Source organism: Herpailurus yagouaroundi, unplaced genomic scaffold (assembly GCF_014898765.1).
Source record: "Herpailurus yagouaroundi ecotype Mexico unplaced genomic scaffold, PumYag 139, whole genome shotgun sequence".
Lineage (NCBI taxonomy): Eukaryota > Metazoa > Chordata > Mammalia > Carnivora > Felidae > Herpailurus > Herpailurus yagouaroundi.
Window position 1 is genome coordinate 17,768,750 of NW_024412394.1, and position 18,964 is coordinate 17,787,713.

At 39.3% G+C, this 18,964-nt stretch overlaps 1 protein-coding gene across 3 annotated transcripts in view; it reads right to left on the reverse strand.

Annotated features, from left to right (window-relative positions):
- PKHD1 (PKHD1 ciliary IPT domain containing fibrocystin/polyductin) overlaps window positions 1-18,964 on the reverse strand; it is a 475,556-nt gene that overhangs the window by 97,358 nt on the left and 359,234 nt on the right. For all 3 annotated transcript variants that reach the window (XR_005789774.1, XM_040473753.1, XM_040473752.1), the window contains exons 58-60: window positions 13,919-14,797; window positions 12,378-12,546; window positions 10,650-10,807 (exon numbers count right to left, since the gene is read on the reverse strand). Coding sequence is in view for 2 of the 3 variants with exons in the window: in XM_040473753.1 (XP_040329687.1) it covers window positions 10,650-10,807; window positions 12,378-12,546; window positions 13,919-14,797 (1,206 nt within the window). In the remaining variant the exon portion in view is untranslated. The remainder of the gene's footprint in view (window positions 1-10,649; window positions 10,808-12,377; window positions 12,547-13,918; window positions 14,798-18,964) is intronic.

The window sequence follows — 18,964 nt, forward strand, 5'->3', positions numbered from 1 at the left end:
AGTATTCTTAAATTTCACTGCAGAACTTATCAGAACCTTTAAATCTTTTTTTTTTTTAATTTTTTAACGTTTATTATTGAGAAACAGAGAGAGACAGAGTATGAGCAGGGGAGGGGCAGACAGAGAAGGACACACAATCCGAAGCAGGCTCCAGGCTCCAAGCTGTCAGTACAGAGCCCGATGCGGGGCTCGAACTCACAAACTGCGAGATCGTGACGTGAGCTGAGGTCAGACGCTCAACCGACTGAGCCACCCAGGCGCCCCAGAACCTTTAATATCTTAATGTACATGACAAATCTCCAAAATGGGAATAGCCAGAGTTTTCAAAGTTTATTTAGCCATGGACCACATTTTGCACAATTTCCTGAGATTAGTGAATAAGAACATTCTTTGAGAATGCTTAAAAAAATTATATATTGAGTAGATCTATACGATTAACTTTGTGGAACAGCTGACTGGCAACCTAAACTTGAATTCTTGACTGTTTCACTCATTTATCCACCCATCTATTCATTTATTCCCACATTCAACAAACGTTTACTCAGCATATATTACATTACAGGGATTCATACTAAACATTCAAGGATGTTTACCTTCAAGGTATTCACAGTCTGGTGACATAGCAGACTTAAACAATGGTGGCAATTGAGCACGAGATGTGCTAAAATAGAATTCGGTGATGGGTACAGCAAGGGCATAAAGATCCAAGAGCCCCAGTTGCCCTGGAAAACAGGGAACACTCCACAGGGGAGCTGTTACATTGCAACACACCATGTCTGCTGCTAAACACCCTCTTTTACTTGCCTCTTTCATGTATGCCTTGTAAAGCTTTACCCAACACTCTAGGCTCATGGAAAACTCCATTTCCTTCCTAGAGCCTTTGTCTATATCGCCACGTATACATGGTCTCTCCAGCGCATTTTATGCCAATTTCATATTAACTAATTTTCTCCATCTCATATCCTGCGCCCCCCTGCACTGATGCATGAGGGCACGGATGGTTTCTTATTTACCTCAATGTGTCTTTTTTAACTTTCACCAAAAATATTTTATTTATTTATTTATTTATTTATTTATTTATTTATTTATATGAAATTTATTGTCAAATTGGTTTCCATACAACACCCAGTGCTCATCCCAACAGGTGCCCTCCTCAATGCCCATCACCCACTTTCCCCTCTCCCCCCACCCCCCATCAACCCTCAGTTTATTCTCAGTTTTTAAGAGTCTCTTATGGTTTGGCTCCCTCCCTCTCTAACTTTTTTTTCCTTCCCCTCCCCCATGGTCTTCTGTTAAGTTTCTCAGGATCCACATATGAATGAAAACATATGGTATCGGTCTTTTCTCTGCCTGACTAGGACACCCCAACAGTACATGGTGCTTTGCTCTCAATGGACTCTCAATAAACATCTAAGTTGGAAAAAAAAAACTTGCTCAATTTATTGGGGGAAAAGAGGAAGCTACAGAAAATTACCATAATAAGTTTTTGATCTCATGACCAAAGCTTTTACTTCATGTTACTCTATTGTTATCACACAGTCCCCAGGAGTTAACAGTGGCAAAATGCTTTTCTTGGATGTGACAGAGTCAGCATATTTTATACATGGAACATGACTAACTATATGAAGAAGAGGAATTAAGTGAGGCTTTTTTGTGGTCATTATTATATTGCCTTTCAAAAAATGTACAATAGGGAGACCCGGGTGGCTCAGTTGGTTAAGTATCTGACTTCAGTTCAGGTCATGATTTCACAGTTCGTGAGTTCAAGCCCTGTGTCAGGCTCTGTGCTGACAGCTCAGAGCCTGGAGCCTGGAGCCTGCTTTGGATTCTGTGTCTCCCTCTCTCTGTGTCCCTCTCCTCCTACCAACATCTGTCTCCGTCTCTCTCTCTCAAAAATAAACATTAAAAGTTTTTTTTAATGTTACAGTAATTGACAGTTACTTTTCTAAGCCTAAAAATCTATTTGCTACCATGTAAAATGGAAATATGTGAATTATTTAGTTAAATATCTCTCTGTGCAGCACCCCACCAGATGATTCAGACCACACAATGATAATTATCTAGAAGTGGTTCCAAGCCCAGATTTTGGAATCAGACAAATACAGATTTAAATCATGGTTCTGCACATTCTAGCTGCAGAACCATGAAAAATTAGTTAGCTTCTCTAAACCCTTATTTCTTGAAATGCTGAAAAGGGATAACAATCCTTACATGTTAAGGTTGTTGAAAGGATAAATGGGAATGTTTATAAACCACTTAGCATAATGTTTGACACATGGAATATGCCAGATAAATGGTAACTATTATTATTGCTAGTTTGGATGGATAATTGCTGGAATAATGACACAGTCTCAGTTTGCTTTGTTCTGTGTAGACAGGACTCTGTGTGTGAGAAAAGCCAATAGGTCTAAGAGAGCTTACATTGGAGAACGTGGAGAAAGAAGGTGGAGGGTACCGTGTACAGTATTGCAGAGTGGTAAAAACACAGGTTCAGTCCTGAAACTTCTATTAATTAGTTTATGGCTTAGGTACGTTACCGAATATCTCTACATTAGTTTCCGTATCTATAACAGGTAGGGAATAAGAATGCCTATTTCATAGGCTTTATTCTGTTGATGGCATTACATGAGATAATTCATCTGCAGGTCTTAGTACAGAGTCAGAAACATGGTGGATACTTCACAAGTATTAGCTGCTCATGGAAGATTTGAGGATCAAGACAATCTCAGGAATAAAGTGTCCAGATTGAGGAGAGGCAAAGGAAATTATTGCCATGGCCCATATGCCTTTCCACATCATCCTTTACAAATCACACATGAAAAACATTCCAACTCAGAGTATGGATGATTTCAAAATGCAATCAAACACTACTACGCCACTCATGGCCTAGACACTGGGCAAGCCAAGCAGGAGTGAGGGAATCAGGTGAAGGAAAGGTACTCTTTGGGTCTCACAAAGGATCCCTGAAAGCTTTATCCTCTTCTGCTTGGGATAAAACTCCCTGCAGCCACGTATCCCAAAGATTCTAATATTTTCTGAGACTCCACTGTGCCTTTATATTTTAATACCCTGACATCTGGAATCCTAAAAGTCTAATGTTTAACCATAAATATCGGCTGAGATTAAAGAGCTATCTACCAAGTTTCAATCTTTGGGGCCTATAATTGCTTGGGAAAAGAGAATGGTATTTCCCCCTCTAGCTAGAAGAAAAAGGCCTCCGCAAGCACAGATATTGGCAGACAAACCGTTTATTCTCTCCATTCTGTTCCCTCCCTCCCTCCCTCCCTCTCCCTTCTCCCATTTTATAATACCATCTTGCTGTCATTCCCAGGACAAATGGGAAGAAAGAGAAGCCTAGAAAGCTTTAAAAAAGGACACATTTCAAGATCTAGCAACAAAGAGTTGAGAACACGCTGGCCACTCTGTCTGTGAGCCGCTAAGCGTATGTGTCCCCATTGCTGGAGCTTTCCCATTATTCAGTTGGAAACCACTTCATCACTCCATGGGCTGACAGTCAAATGCCAGCTTTATTTTCTTTTTTATCAACCTCATCTTTTATTTTTGATTTGGGGCCAGTCACTTTTAAGGTCTCCATAATGGTTTATAACTTTCTTTCTCAAGAAGCGACCAAGAAGTAACACCATTTGAAAAATGTTTCTTACCCTCACGTGGCACAGAATGGGAAACTCTCACCTGCCCTGGAGGTGGATTTGACCAGAAGTCTTGGCCAGATCACAGTACTTTGCTGGGAATGATGTCAAGGAAAGTGTGGGAAAAGCTTATCATGAGTTTAGGTTTTTAATATAATGATTCAATGTAGAATTTAAAAAATAAACTTAGCATTGAACTCATTTTTATCCAGTGTTGTGTTATTAAAGTGACATTTTGAGGTCATTCTACTCACTTCAATACTAGGAAAAATAATCTACAATGAAATAAGTTTAATATGTTCTTATTATTCAAAGACTTAATTTAGATTGTAAATACTCCTATATCTTTGTAGTTCATATTCTTTTCCCCTTCAGAAATATAGCCAGTGTGTATGTAAGCAAGAATATTTGTGCCTTTGGTATTTGGCACAGAGAGCAAATTCTTGATTTTCTGTGAGAAATTGAAACTGTTCACTTTTTTAAGTTAAAAATGTTGTCTTCTTAACATCTTGTCTATTTACTTCAAAGGAAGCATATTACTCTAGAGGTAGTGATTCCCAAACCTTAGCACAGCACAATCACTTGGGGAGGAGTGTGTGTGTGTGTGTGTGTGTGTGTGTGTGTGTGTGTGTGTGTGTGTAAGTGAGAGAAAGTATGTGAGTGTGTGTGTATGTGTGTGTGTTTAAACACAAAGGTCTGGGGCTCACACATATCTGTTGACTCAAAGTCCTCCCAACATGCAAATGAATGTCTAATGTACTAGATGATTCCGATAAGTCAGTTACAGCAGCCACTATCCTAAACACATCAAATTTACCTCATCTGAAAAAAAATTGGCAGGAGAACAGGATTTTTGTTTCGTTTGTTTTAAAATTTCCAGTCTATTAAAGGCAATACTTTAAAAAATATAACATAAATTATCTGACAAATTAGACATACAATATAAAAGCCCCACGCCTTATTTGTTAGAGTCAGTAGATATAAAACTACTCTGCCAGTTGCTGTGTTTCTAAGTGATACATGTACGAAATTATCTCACTGCAGACTGGTACAAGACTGTGGGCCAGCACAGGTCGGAAGACCACTTGTGGGGTAGTGCATCCCTAAGCCCCCACTAGCTTCAGCTTCCTAACTACACTGCCTGTTTCCAGTCTGACTCCCACCCTTTTCCATTTATTCCATGGCTGCATGATCTTATCAGAGAGTGAATAAAATCTTGTCACCGCCTTTCTTAAAACCCTCCAACAAACACCATCTTATCAAATCACCCTGGCCTATGAAGGAGCTGATTCCTGGCGACCTCCAACTCCTCCCTCTCCCATTAATTACACACCAGTACCACTGATTTCCTTTTCCACCACCTCTCAGACACTTTGAGGCCATTTTGTCTCAGAGCCTCTGTTGTGGCTGGTCTCTGTCCCCAGGAGGCTCCTACCTCTGCTCAGAGCAGTGACTCTTTGCTTTTCACTCAGGTCTCACTAGAAATGAGGTCTCACTTGAAACTCTGTTTCAAGTTTCACTCAGGTCTCACTTGAAACTCTGTTTCAAATAGCAACTCCCTTATACACATGCGTGTGCACGCGCACACACACACACACACACACACACACACACACACACACCTCTCAATCTACCTCTCTAACCCAAAACTCTATACTGTTTTCTTCCTACCTCCCATCACTATTGGAATATTTTCACTTACTTGTTTAGATATATATATCTCTCAACCAAAACATAAGCTTGATGAAAGTAGGAACATTGTTCACAAATAGAGCTCCCATCCTTAGAGCTTGGGTAGACTGTAGGTGGCCACAAGGCATTTGCGCAATGAATAAAAATGCCAACTTCAGCACCCAGCAAGCATGCAAAAGCTATTCAAGGAATGCTACCTTCCATTTTACCTCCCTTCTACTTTCAAATCAAGGCCCAGAAATTGTAAAATGCCATGGAGAGTAAAGCTCTAATTTCTTCCAGTCTTCTTTCAACCACACGGGTACTCCACATGTACAAACTGGCCTGGGAGGTAAAGCCATCCATTTGGAGTCTGGGACATACTGGAAATGACTAAGAAGCCAGAGTGGAAAGCTCTGGCACCTGTCTAGTCCCACCTAAATGGGATATCAATTTCAAGACTTTGTTTTTGTCAGTGATTCTGAATTGTCAGATCATCAGCTGCCTCCATAACCAAAAGTAATCCTTTCCACAATAAAATGCAAATGGTTCTCAGAGGATCTCCTGCTTGGGATTAGCTGCCTTGCACTCTATTGCCATGCATGCTTCAAAGTTGGCTTCAAATGCAAACTTACAGATAAGTACAAATCAAAATTAACAGCTCACTTTTCCCCTGGCTACACACCCTGCATTACACAGATAGCAAAACCCACTGGCACAGTATTCCTTATAGCTGATCCACATGGATAATTTTTGCTTCTAATGCCAGACTATATGACGATATTCCGGGACCTGTGGATATCTGTCTGGCTTGGTAGTTTTGCTGTGAACTTATATGTGCAAATAAAATCTGTATTTTTCAAATTAAAAATAAACCTCTAAGGCAATGGACTCCAAATTATTTATTAATAAAGTTGAGAAAGAACATAAGGGTGCATCACACTCAATACCATTTGGAATAAATATGAGACTTGGTTTGTAGTGGCCTCCATTTTCGTCTCTGCTGCACGCCTCTCCCTGTTCTACAGAAGATTATAGATTCTTGTCTTGGAGAGGAAAAATACAAAATAGACATTCCTTCTTTTAAGATTGAATTTGTGCCTTTCTCATCTATCAGATTGTGTACAGGAATTGGAAAGCAGCACAGAAGGGAATGGTTCAAAAAATAAAAAGGGACTTGGATTAGGGAAGGAGGATATATTCATATTTTGGAAGCCAAAGAAAAACACTACAATCCTGTTAGCACCCAGAAGGCACCATTTACAATGCACTATCTCCTTCATTGCAAAAAGACACACTTTGTATTTCTAGAGCAGTAAACAGCAGGTTCTACTGCAGGAATCCTTGAGGTTGGTACCTACAGCAACCTCATTTAAAATGTTATAAAGTTTTAAAACATCAGGAGTTTAAAGCAGTCAGTCATATGTACCTTTCTATATAAATTCAACCACACACACACACACACACACACACACACACACACACACACACACTCATGCTTGTCCACATGCTAATAGTAACTAATATGTTATACTGTGATACCTTCTGGAGTTTTACCATTGAATCATATTTCACAACCAGGTCAGAGAGTGAAGAAAAATGAAGTATACAATCAGCCACAAGAGCATGTTTGTTGCCTAAAAAGTACATGTATACCACATGGTAAGCAACCATCTGAGTTCATCAAACCACCATATTACTTCCACATGGAGTATTTGATCAACACTTTAGAGATCCTGTTTGCACCAGACATTTCCAAAGTCAACCCCCATGTTTTTAGCACTCGCCTTCACACACCAAAGACTGTTAGTGCAAAAACCTACCACTTCATGCTGAGAAAGGTTTTTTCCTAGCCACAGGAAAGAGCACAACTGGCCTGTGTTCAGAGAAAGCCAAGAGGCTGGTGAGTTGATGTCCAGAAGCATCCTTTAGCCAATGACAAGCAGGGATTTGAATTATAAATACCTTAGCTTCTTCATAGCTTAACAGGGATACGTTTCAATTATGTGCCCAGAGTCTGCAGGAGTTCTCCCCCGCCCAGACGAGCTCCAGCTATCCACAGTGGTCACCAGTTTGATTATACCCTTCCTGGCTTCACATTTTTCCCTGTCTCACTTTCCCACTTCTCTGCTTTCCTGACCTCACCCCCCACACAAACTACTAGATTCTAAGCCTTGTATCAAGGCCTGCCTTTGGAGCAGCACAAACTAAGACACTCTTCAGTCCTCATTCATTTCTGAAATGTAATTTTCATTAAATACTCTGGGACACCTGTCCCTTGTTACGGATTCCACAGAAATGTGATCCTCACCAAAAACCACAAGCATAGAAAAACCTCACAATTATGTCTGTATTTCTTTTTAAAGCATAAAGATGTTTTCTCAATGGTATAAACACCTATAACAGAGGGATGATTCTCTTTTTTTTAATTTTTTTAACATTTATTTATTTTTGAGACAGAGAGAGACAGAGCATGAGCAGGGGAGGGTCAGAGAGAGAGGGAGACACAGAATCCAAAACAGGCTCCAGGCTCTGAGCTGTCAGCCCAGAGCCTGATGCGGGGCTTGAACTCACGGACCGCGAGATCATGACCTGAGCCGAAGTCGGAAGCCTAACAGACTGAGCCACCCAGGCGCCCCCAGAGGGATGATTCTTAAAACCAATAGAATAACTTATGAAAAGCTATTTGAATAGTTATAGCGGTAAATGGGACAGTAACTGCCTATCTTTTTTTTTCTTTTCCTACTCTGCACATATTTTCTCAATATATACTTTCCCTGAATTTTATTCTTTTGTGAAAAAATGTGCTTGCTGGTTATATCCAACAGGTATAACTAACATATCGAAATGAATATTTACTTAGTGTGTTCCATGCACTCAGCACTGACTTTTTAAAAACCTATACTGTAGTCCCCACAGTTTGTCATTCTGTGCAAGATAAGCCTTCAACCTATGAAAATATTTAAGAGAAATTAGAAAAAGTATTGAAGCATGAAATAGTATGGTAATTAAAAGACTTATGTAGAAATTTCTCTAAATGTCAAATGCTAAAAGTAGCAGGAGTTCAAAGAAGAAAGGAGGAAACAGGTAAAAAAGAGGTCTAGGAAAGTCTTGGTTCCAGATTTCATGTTATGTATAAATCCTTAAGACACTGACCTACATTTAAGCCTCAGTTTCTTCTGTCGGCTCTTGAATGGTTTGGGACAAACAGCATTAATATTCTCCTTGGTTATCAATAATTAATTCACTTGATCAACCCATCAATTAATATTTGTTGAGCATTCCCCAAATATACAACAAACAGGACAAACTTCTTGCCATCATTAAGATTGCATTTCAACAGGCAAACAGGGGCACCTGGGTGGCTCAGTTGGTTAAGTGTCAACTTCAGCTTAGGTCATGATCTCATGGTTCATGAGTTCAAGCTCTGTGTTGGGCTCTGGGATGACAGCTCAGAGCCTGCTTCAGATTCTGTGTCTCCCCATCTCTCTGCCTATCCCTCACTTGTGCACCCTCTTGCACTTGCTCTCTCTCTCAAAAATAAATGTAAGATAAAACTGCAGTTTTAAAAAATAAAATAAAATAAAATAAAAATAAAAGACAAGCAGTAAATCAGCCAGTAAATAAGTGTACTTATAATTTCAAGTAGGGGTGCCTGAGTGACTCAGTCATCTAACTCTTGGTTTCAGCTCAGGTCATGATATCAGTTTGGTGGGTTCAAGCCCCACATCAGTTTCCATAATAACAGTGTGGAGCCTGCTTGGGATTTTCTCTCTCCCCCTCCCCCATTCTGCTGTCTATGTCTCTAGATAGATAAATAAATACATACATACTTACATAAAAAATATTATTATTTCAACTAATGTAACTCTCACAAAAAAAAATGAAGCAGGCACAGTAGGGCTAGAGTAATGGAAGAATAATTATTTTAGGGTGGTCAGGGGTGGCTTCTCTGAGGAGCTATCATTTGAACAAAAGGAGCCAGCTCTGCAAAGAAATGAGAACAGGATATTTCAGGCAGAGGAAACAGCCAATGCAAAGGCAACCCCCGGGGTAAGAATAAGCTTAGCATGGTAAAGAAAGCATAAGACCACGATAAATAAAGAAGAGTGTCACAGGGACCAGATACTACAAGACTTATAGGCTTGAAGTTTGCATTTTATTTTAGGGGAATGGAAAGTAATTGGAAAGTTGAAAATAATCACTCTTGCTACCTTGTGAAAAATAGTTTCTGGGCTAAAAGAAGAAAAAAGACTGTTAGGAAGCTATTCTATTCCCTTGTTGGATGATGGTTTAGAAGTGAGAGGGTTTATATAAAAAAAAAAAAAAGAATAAATGCTCCTAGATTTTTTACTTAAATAATCTCATGAACGATGGTACTGAGCACTAAGGTAGGGTCATCTAGGGAAGGAGCAGATTATGGATGCGGACAGAAATCAAGAACCCACTTGGGGCATGTTGAGTCTGAAATGCTGATTGTACATCCCAATGGAGTCAGTTGGATACACCAGACCAAAGTTCAGGGCTGGAGATATAAATTGGAAGTCATCAGCAGTGAATGGCATGTCAACCTTGGATTTAGCAAGATTAGGGAGAGAATAAAACAGATCTGAGAACATAATCCTGGAACATTCCTTCATTTAGAACTTTAAAAGGGGAAAGGACACTAGAGAAGAAGTATGGAAAGAATCAACCACTGAAACAGAAAGAAAGCCAGGATAATTCTTTCGATTTATGTGCAACAGATTCCACCTGAACTCAAATGGAAACTCAGAGTCCAATTGTTTGTGGAAGTAGGACAATGATCTCTCCGGGGGGTCCAGCTATTAAAACTGATCACTAAATGGGCTCTGGTTGTATAAGAGAGCAGAAGGAATTTTGATTACAGGCCCCCCGGGGACAACCAACAGATGGAAAAAAGGAAGGACAACTGCACACCATCTACGCCACCACCCTGAATGAGCGCCTTCCAGTCTGGATGGAAGAGAATTATTGACTCAGATGGCAGAGGAGCTGGTTCCCTGGCAGACTGTGAAACACTGAGCAGCAAGAGTGCTGCTTCAGGTCCCGGTGAACTCACTACTGAGATGTTCTCACTTGTGCACAGAGCTGCATGTTAGAAATCTGTACCTTACACAAAGACACAAGCGATCTCATGGAGGGAATAACAATGCTGTAATAACATTGCTTAACCACTCAACATTCTTGTGATAGCAGACTCCAACTCAAAATCAGTTCCTCTCCTGGATATTTTGTTCCTGATAGACAAGCCAGCCAAACCACATGCATGCTCCCTGTACTGGAGGCATAAGTTCAGATATAACCAACCTGTGTTGAAGAAGGATCCAGTCCATTCTGCCTCCGTTTTAGGGAATACAGAAACTGGTGGTGGCAGACCTAGGGCTCTCCCATCCAGATCCTTAAAGAGATATTTTCTTGGATCTTCACAATCTGATTCAGGGCAGACCAGTACTCCTAAACTTTTCCTGTGAAGATAGACAGAAAGCAACTCTCTCATTCCATAAGCAACACAAAGAAAACATATCTGTAGTGCCGCCATGAAAAATAAATGAGGATTTTATTATTAATAATGTGTTATACATAGATAAAAAGTAAAGCTCTATAGAGAATTTTATTTCCCCGTTATATGGGCAAAAAGAAAGACATTCTTGTAACCAAATATTCCACATATCTGAATATATAATTTTGCTTCAATTGCTAATTTTGTAAGAAGCAAGATATAATGAAGTGTTCTTAATTCTAATATCTACTAAATATAAAATAATAATTTCTTTATGAAACTTTGGGGACTTGCAGTATTTTAAGATTATTACTATAAATTTCAATTCTATTTGTGCTATATACAAACAAGGTAAAAATAGATATTCTCATTCAACATTATCTATTGAATACCTACTACTTACGCGTTGGAGAACACAGTGGTGATAAAGATAGACATATTCCTATACTTTCAGAATTTAGAGTCAGGCAGGGTACATAAACAAGTTATAGGCAATTATAGCATTGAATTATAGAGAATTTATTTGATTCCCCCTGGTCTAATAATTTTAGGTACCATTGGTAATAACATTAAATATTTATTGTATGCCAACCATGTGTCAGGTATTAATAATATAAAGAATCAGATGCTAATATCATTTAGCTTTATAACTATTTCATCCCATAAGTAAGGCATGAATGAACATAGAGAAAATTGGGCAAAGAAAAAATGATAGAATAACACAAATTGAAAATCTCATAATGTTTTGGTACCATAAAAATGGGTCAGGGATTGGCATTAAAATGAGATTACTGTTGGGCCAAACACATTAACTTTCTAATCAGGACAATTTTTCTTGATTCTTTTCTTCCAGCTAAAGGAGTTTGCCCAATATTGTGGAGGAAAGAAAGTAACCCATTCTCCCTGCTCCTAACTTTCCCACTCTCTTTTATGAGAAAAAGAATTCCTCATCTAGTTTTCAGAGAACATATGTTCAAGAACAGTAGTTACAGAAGGTCTACATGCCAAAATCTAAGCCACTTTGTACAGTTCAGGGATTCCTGGCAACAGACACAGTCTCCTTCTACCTCCTAGTCCCTGCTCAAGGGTTTCCAAGCCTCCTTCAGAAAACTAGTGACACCACACTCCATGGAAGAGTCAAGAATTGGGGTAAATTTTTTTTCAAGTGATTTTGAAAACATCCCAAAGACGTATTCTCTAATAAGGATAAACAATGAAACAATATCAGTTAAACTTTGCATTCTATCACTTTTGTTCCCTCTTTTAGCTAAAAACTGTCACAAGGCTCAACCCAAATTGAAGACAGAAATAGCCTCTATCTCTGTTGTGAGAGAGACTGAAAAATCTAACAAAAGGCATGACTGTAGGTGGGGTAAAGAATTGGGGCCATTCAATCAATCCACCTTATCTTTCCAGAGGAACATATTTCTATTCACATTGATGATTTTATTCTCTTTTTCTAAATATGGTTAAGGATTTGAGGAATTGACAAATATTTCACAAACATGGCTTATTGGAAATACTAAAACTGGTACCTGGTCTGCAAAGGAGGAAAGTAGAACTTGTTATTATCTTTGATATTTAGCATCCTGGTCCTCTCTGCTGTAATAGGATGCACGATTCCAGTGTTCTCTACATTGGGCAGGATGCAGACATCTAGGTCATCATTATAGCAACTCTTCACAAAACTAGAAAAGGTGACATCTGAAAAAAATTTTAAGGTATCATAATATTGGATCATATAAACTATCTACCACAATATGGACTATACAACTAAATATTCTTATACCAATGCAGATCTAGGAGTAAGTTTAAGCTATCCAGGGTAGTTCCAGGAGTTAACATAAATCCTGACTTTAAATATCTGTAGTTCTGGGGCACCTGGGTGGCTCAGTTGGTTAAGTGTCTGATTTTGGCTCAGGTCATGATCTCATGGTTTGTGAATTGAGTTCAAGCCTGGTGTTGGGCTCTGTGCTGACAGCTCAGAGCCTGGAGACTGCTTCAGGTTCTGTGTCTCCCTCTCTCCATTCCCCTATCCTTCTCTCTCTCCCTCTCTCTCTCTCCCTCTCTCTCTCTCAGATATAAATAAACATTAAAATACATAAAATAATATAAAATATCTGTAGTCCTTCAAGATGTAGACACTGTATGCAAAAGATAAGAGTATATTCTAACACATTAAAGTCTCAAGAGCAATACTTTTCATCAAACTTTTAATCAATATCCAATGAGGAATGAGTACAAAAGAGACCTGATGGAAGAGTAACATCATGGGTTGTGGCCTGATTCTAATCCAGGCTGCCTACCAACTTTACTAAACCTCAGTGAGGCACAATTTCTGCATCTGTTTCATCCTTTGTATAATAGAAAAAGCAATACCTACCTAAGAGAATTGTCATATAATCAAATTAAATAATCAAATTAAATAATCAAATTAAAGAAAGTTCTTCAACATGAATAAAGCAGTGACTTTTTAATTTTTTTATTTGAGAGAAAGAAAAAGGGGGAGGGGCAGAGAGAGGAGGAGAGAGAATCCCAAGCAGGCTCTGTGTTGTCAGTGAAGAGCTTGACTCAGGGCCATGAGATCATGATGTGAGCTAAAATCAAGGGTTGGGCGCTTAAGAGACTGAGCCACCCAGGCGCCCCAAGCAGAGATGATTTAAGGAGCCACTCACTGTCATTATCACCACTGTGGTTATCAATAGCAAGCAGATTATCAACTGGACAAGAAGCCCTAGGCTACATCTTACCCTCTTGTTGATATAATTTCAGAATGCTATCAAAGATTCTATGCACAGGGGCGCCTGGGTGGCGCAGTTGGTTAAGCGTCCGACTTCAGCCGGGTCACGATCTCGCGGTCCGTGAGTTCGAGCCCCACGTCGGGCTCTGGGCTGATGGCTCAGAGCCTGGAGCCTGTTTCCGATTCTGTGTCTCCCTCTCTCTCTGCCCCTCCCCCGTTCATGCTCTGTCTCTCTCTGTCCCAAAAATAAATAAACTTTGAAAAAAAAATTAAAAAAAAAAAAGATTCTATGCACAGATATATGAAACTACATTGCTTATAAACCAACCATCATACCTTGAATTTTCATAATTCCTGAAATTGAATGGTCATTCCTGACTCTGTGCCAGGGCTCCTGAGGCCACTGATTTGGTTCTGAGGTGAATACAGGCCATAAAATCCCAACTCGACCTCCTCTTGGATTGGAAGGAGCTCGATCTGTTGAAGTCACATTGGCAGCGCGAGGTTTGACTCTGTCCTGAATGCAATCAAAAGAAGAGCTAGTGGCCACAATGACTGAATTCCTAAGTACAATCTGTAAATTTTCAATGTGCCTCTGAGGAGCATAAGACATGTATACTGTTGCCAAAAGACCAATAGCATTATCTACCAGAGTGATGTTCTCTATCTCCACACTGTTTTCCACATGTAGCATGGCACCGTAGTCAAAGTTCTTAAAAGCTAAGAAGCCAGAAATACCGGTACAGTTGTCTAGTCCATTTTCCTTATAGAGATGAAGGCCATGGAGGCTTGAGTGGGCCACGTTGTCAGACCAATGAGCTTCAGGAGAGGAACACCTGTACCCTCGGATATGAAAGCCCAGTCTTTCTGATCCTGCCACTACATTGCCAAAGAGGTTGATGTTCTTTGCCTGGTTCACTTTGATTCCTGCCACCCAAACAGTGGACCATGATGACTGTGTCATCAGAACCAATAGGTTATTAGAGAGAGAGAAGTTCTGACCCTCCAAATCTATGCCATGGCCAACTGTGCCAAACACTATATTGTCATTTAGAACGATCCCATGGCTGGCTGCAGCACGAATGCCCCCACCACAGCTTTGGTGCAGAGTAGAAGAAATTATCCAGGATCCTTCTGATGCATTAGTAAGTTCAATGGATGAATACAATGGCGACCCAAAGTTCTGAATTTCCACATTTGAAAGTTGAAGAACACCTGAAAACAAAATGAATATTATCAGGTACTTTCTCCTTCCTACAGAAGGCAAAAGATTGGCCCATTTATGGGCATCAGGAGATGCAAATTTGTTAATGTAATAGTTTGTTCTCAGCACCAGAACTATATTTCCTATGATGAGTCTCACTAACAAAATATGAATCATTAGAAATATCACAGTAATGCATGAAAGGTTTTATGTGCCATATGAAGAGTGTGGCAATAGAATGGAAGGACAGGAAGGACAGATAGGGAAGAGAGAGAGGCTTTGGAGATGAACCCAGCCAGCCAGGCAATTCTGGGTATTTGCCTCCAGGGCTGGTCAAAGACCTGAATTATAATGAAGAGAGTGTGGATCCCAGGTTTCCTCTCGGTGACCGTGTGAAAAGGCTATCACCATCCCCACAAAGATATTGCGTGAAGGAATATCATGGTCAATTATATTAAAAAAATACTTTTAAATCATTTTAAAGACCCCGTAAAATCTTTTCTGTTTTTATCCTAGCCACACAACAGCCCCTGTCTCATTTTGACAATAATAAGATTCTCTACATCGTTTATGTCAGGAGAGGATAGTGAATTATTTGGTCATACTGGGAAATTTATTTGTACTAATTTAAGTGGATATTATAAAACCACATTATGAACTACACCCACTAGGTTGATTTAAAAATATAATGGGCATTTATATGTCAATGTATATACTTTTGGTAAAATAGATTAAGAACATGATTATAGAAAAAAATGAGGTGAGTTAACAACTATAACAGGTGACTCTCATATAGCCCTCTTTGGTATCAGGGACTGTTTTAAGTCATTTATCAATATTGTGTGTGTGTTTGTGTACATATGTGTGTGCATACGTGTGTGTGTATGTGTGTGTGTATAAACTTTTACCTTCACAAATTCTATGAGGTAGGTGCAATTATTATCCCCATTTCACAGATAAGGAAACTGGGGCAGAGAAGGTTTAATAAGTAACATGCTAGATTTGGACGTAGGCAAATGCATTCAGGGGATATACTATTAACCAGCATGCAGGCACACCAGGGGATGTGGGAGACATGGTAGAATAAAAGGAATAGCTACTCAATGGGATTTACACAACTGGGTTATAGCTAATGTGCCAGTAATTAGTCATGTGCCCTTAGCTACCTAAGTCACAACTTTATCCATCACTTGGTTTCTTTTTTTTTTTTTAAAGGTACTGCCAAAGGTGACCTATAAAGTTATTTCTTTTATTTAAAAGGGAGAAAATTAGTGTTTTAGTAATAATATTTAAAGCTCAAAGGTAGTCCAGACTAAACCCTCTACCTTCCACCCTCCCTTTTCACAGAGGAGAAACTAACACCCTTGCAAATTGGCTGCCTTGAAGGACCACACCATCATCTGAAGGAAAGATGAAGTGAAAGACCATGTATGTCTTTCTTGGTAGCCAGACACCAGCATTCCAACATATCTAAATTTCTCAAATGACAATGATTAAGGAGGCACTGGTGGATGGAATAGACATTATCACAGAACGATAAAACATCCAGAAACTACTTGTCTGGTGGTAACATTTTTTATATAGTGTCCCTCACCAGTAGCACAGAGCTGAAAGGGCTGTTGAACCTGTCTCCATATGACTATGGCCCAAAGGACACCAAATGCTAGATTCCACATAAAAATAGCTTATTTTGTAGAATGGAAGGTGGTTCTAGAATTTCACTCAAGGCAATATATCAGTATTATTTTAATTAGTGTTTTTTAACATCTTATACTGCATGGTTATAATTCACAGTTTTAAATTGCACAAAATCTTTTTACTTATATGCATTTTTAACCAATGGCCGAAAGCTAATCAATAGTAAATACTTAAAATGTCTTGAGCATTTAAGTGGAGAATTCAGTAATGTTTTTTCCTATATTTCCTTTTGGAAATAACAATTCTAAGTACAAATTGCTGGATGTTATTGGTCATAAAAAGAATGCTGGGGTACCTAGGTGGTTCAGTTGGTTAAGTGTCCAACTGTGGCTCAGGTCATGCTCGCACGAGTTTGTGAGTTTGAGCCCCGCGTCAGGCTCTGTGATAACAGCTCAGAGCCTGCTTCTGATTCTATGTCTCCCTGTCTCCTCTGTTTCTGCCTCTCCCCTGCTTGAGCTCTGACTCAAGCTCCCTCATTTAACTCTTGGCCTCATTTTCTACCCTACGATTGTTCAATACCCATAGGTGGCATCCTTGACCGATAACCTGCAAATTCCACCTCATCCAGGTCCTGAGTTACATTAAAGAAAAATACAAGGCTTCTTAATTTAGTGTGGGAAACTGGATTGTATTCTGGAACAGAAAAGGGACATTAGTGGAAAAACTGGTGGAATCTGAGTAACGTCTTGAATTCGGTTGATAGTAACACACCAGTGTTCACTTTTTGATTTTGACAAACATACCAGAGATATGGCAGATATTAACAATAGGGGAGACTGTGCAAAAAGAACCCAGGAACTCTCGATACCACAGATGCAACTTTTCTATAAATCAAAAATGATTACAAAATTAAAATTTATTTAACAAGGGCTTCGAAATTCAGGCTTCAATTTGGATGTTACCTCTGCCACTTTCTAGCTGGATGACTTTTTTTACTCTTCACTTTCCTCATTCCCATTTATGGAGCACTTAATACATAACAGTTACTATACTTATGAAGCAGCAATGAAAGACCCAACCTTATCCTCAAATTGTTTGCAAGCTTGTAAGTGAGTTTTACAAATAAGCAGGCAATTTTATCAGTGACTCTGTTTCCTCATCTATAAAAATGTTTCACTCACAAAGATATTAAAATTAGATGAGGGGCACCTGGGTGGCTCACTTGGTTAAGCATCTGACTTCAGCTCATGTCATAAACAGCTCGTGAGTTTGAGCCTTGCATCGGGCTCTGTGCTGACAGCTCAGAGCCTGGAGCCTGCTTCAGATTCTGTGTCTCCCTCTCCCTCTGCCCCTTCCATGCTCACTCTCTGACTCTTTCTCTCAAAAATAAATAAGCACTAAAACAATTTTGTAAAGATTAAATAAGATAAAATAGGCATGCAAACCACCCTTAATCCCAGTCTATAACACCTCTTCCCCTGGGGATGATTTAAGAAACCCTGGATCAGCGATGCCAGAGGTTCAGAACCACATCAGTCTTGCTGCTCATTCAGCACTGGCTTGGTGCTAAACTGTCAGAATTGGTCTTCTAACTTGTTCCCGTGACCATGTTCCAGCTTGGCCTGCAGTTTCAGTGAAAGGAGGCCCTGTCTCATTTCTAGAAGACCAGGATTCAGCCTGTGTTTCAGTCTTCTAAAGCATGGTTTCTCAATCTCAACACTATTGATGTTTTGAACCAGAGAATCCTTTCTGGTGGGAGACAGTGCTTGCGTTTGTCGGGTTGTAGAATGCATTGTGGGATGTTTAACATCTACCTACTAGGTACCAGAAACTCCCCCAAGTTGTGACAAGCAAAATGTCTCCATATATTGCCAAATGTCTTTTGAGGGGAGGCGAGGAGAGAAGTCATTTCTGTGAGAACTCGTGGAAACAGATCCTATGGAGAGAGAGTTTGTTCCACAGGCCAGGAATCCTGAACTTTTGATTTAAGGTACAAACACTGCCCTTTACCTTACTGGAGGAACAGATGTGCCAACAAATGGTGTTTCTTTCATACTCAATATGTTTGGTAAGTAGTTAGATCCTTTATTCCAGGCCTTTTCAGAGTCTTTTTTTTATATTCACATATTCAGTGACTTTCTAAGATGGAGGTACAGTGACAGCCTTTCCCAAATGTATTTGACCAAGAAACAATTATGGAAGAATACCTAAGGAACACAAGTTTAAGAAAAAGGTCCTAATGAAATAATTGTGCAGCATTCAAATAGAGTTCAAGTTGCAAAGAAATGAGAAAGATTGAACTGATCCTTAAAGCAGTCTAGAATATGGAAATCATTTTTATTTAAATTTACGCTATTAATTTATAGCATGAACTGAGGCCTGCCATCAGATACAGCATGCTACTGGGAAAGAGTAATAGAAATTCAGGAAAGAGATAAAATTCAAGTGGTCATTAAATCATCTATAATTTCAAAGCAGAGGAAATTTCACATCTGCTGAAGATGTTTTCTTTGAGGTAAAAATGTGCATATGTGCTGATC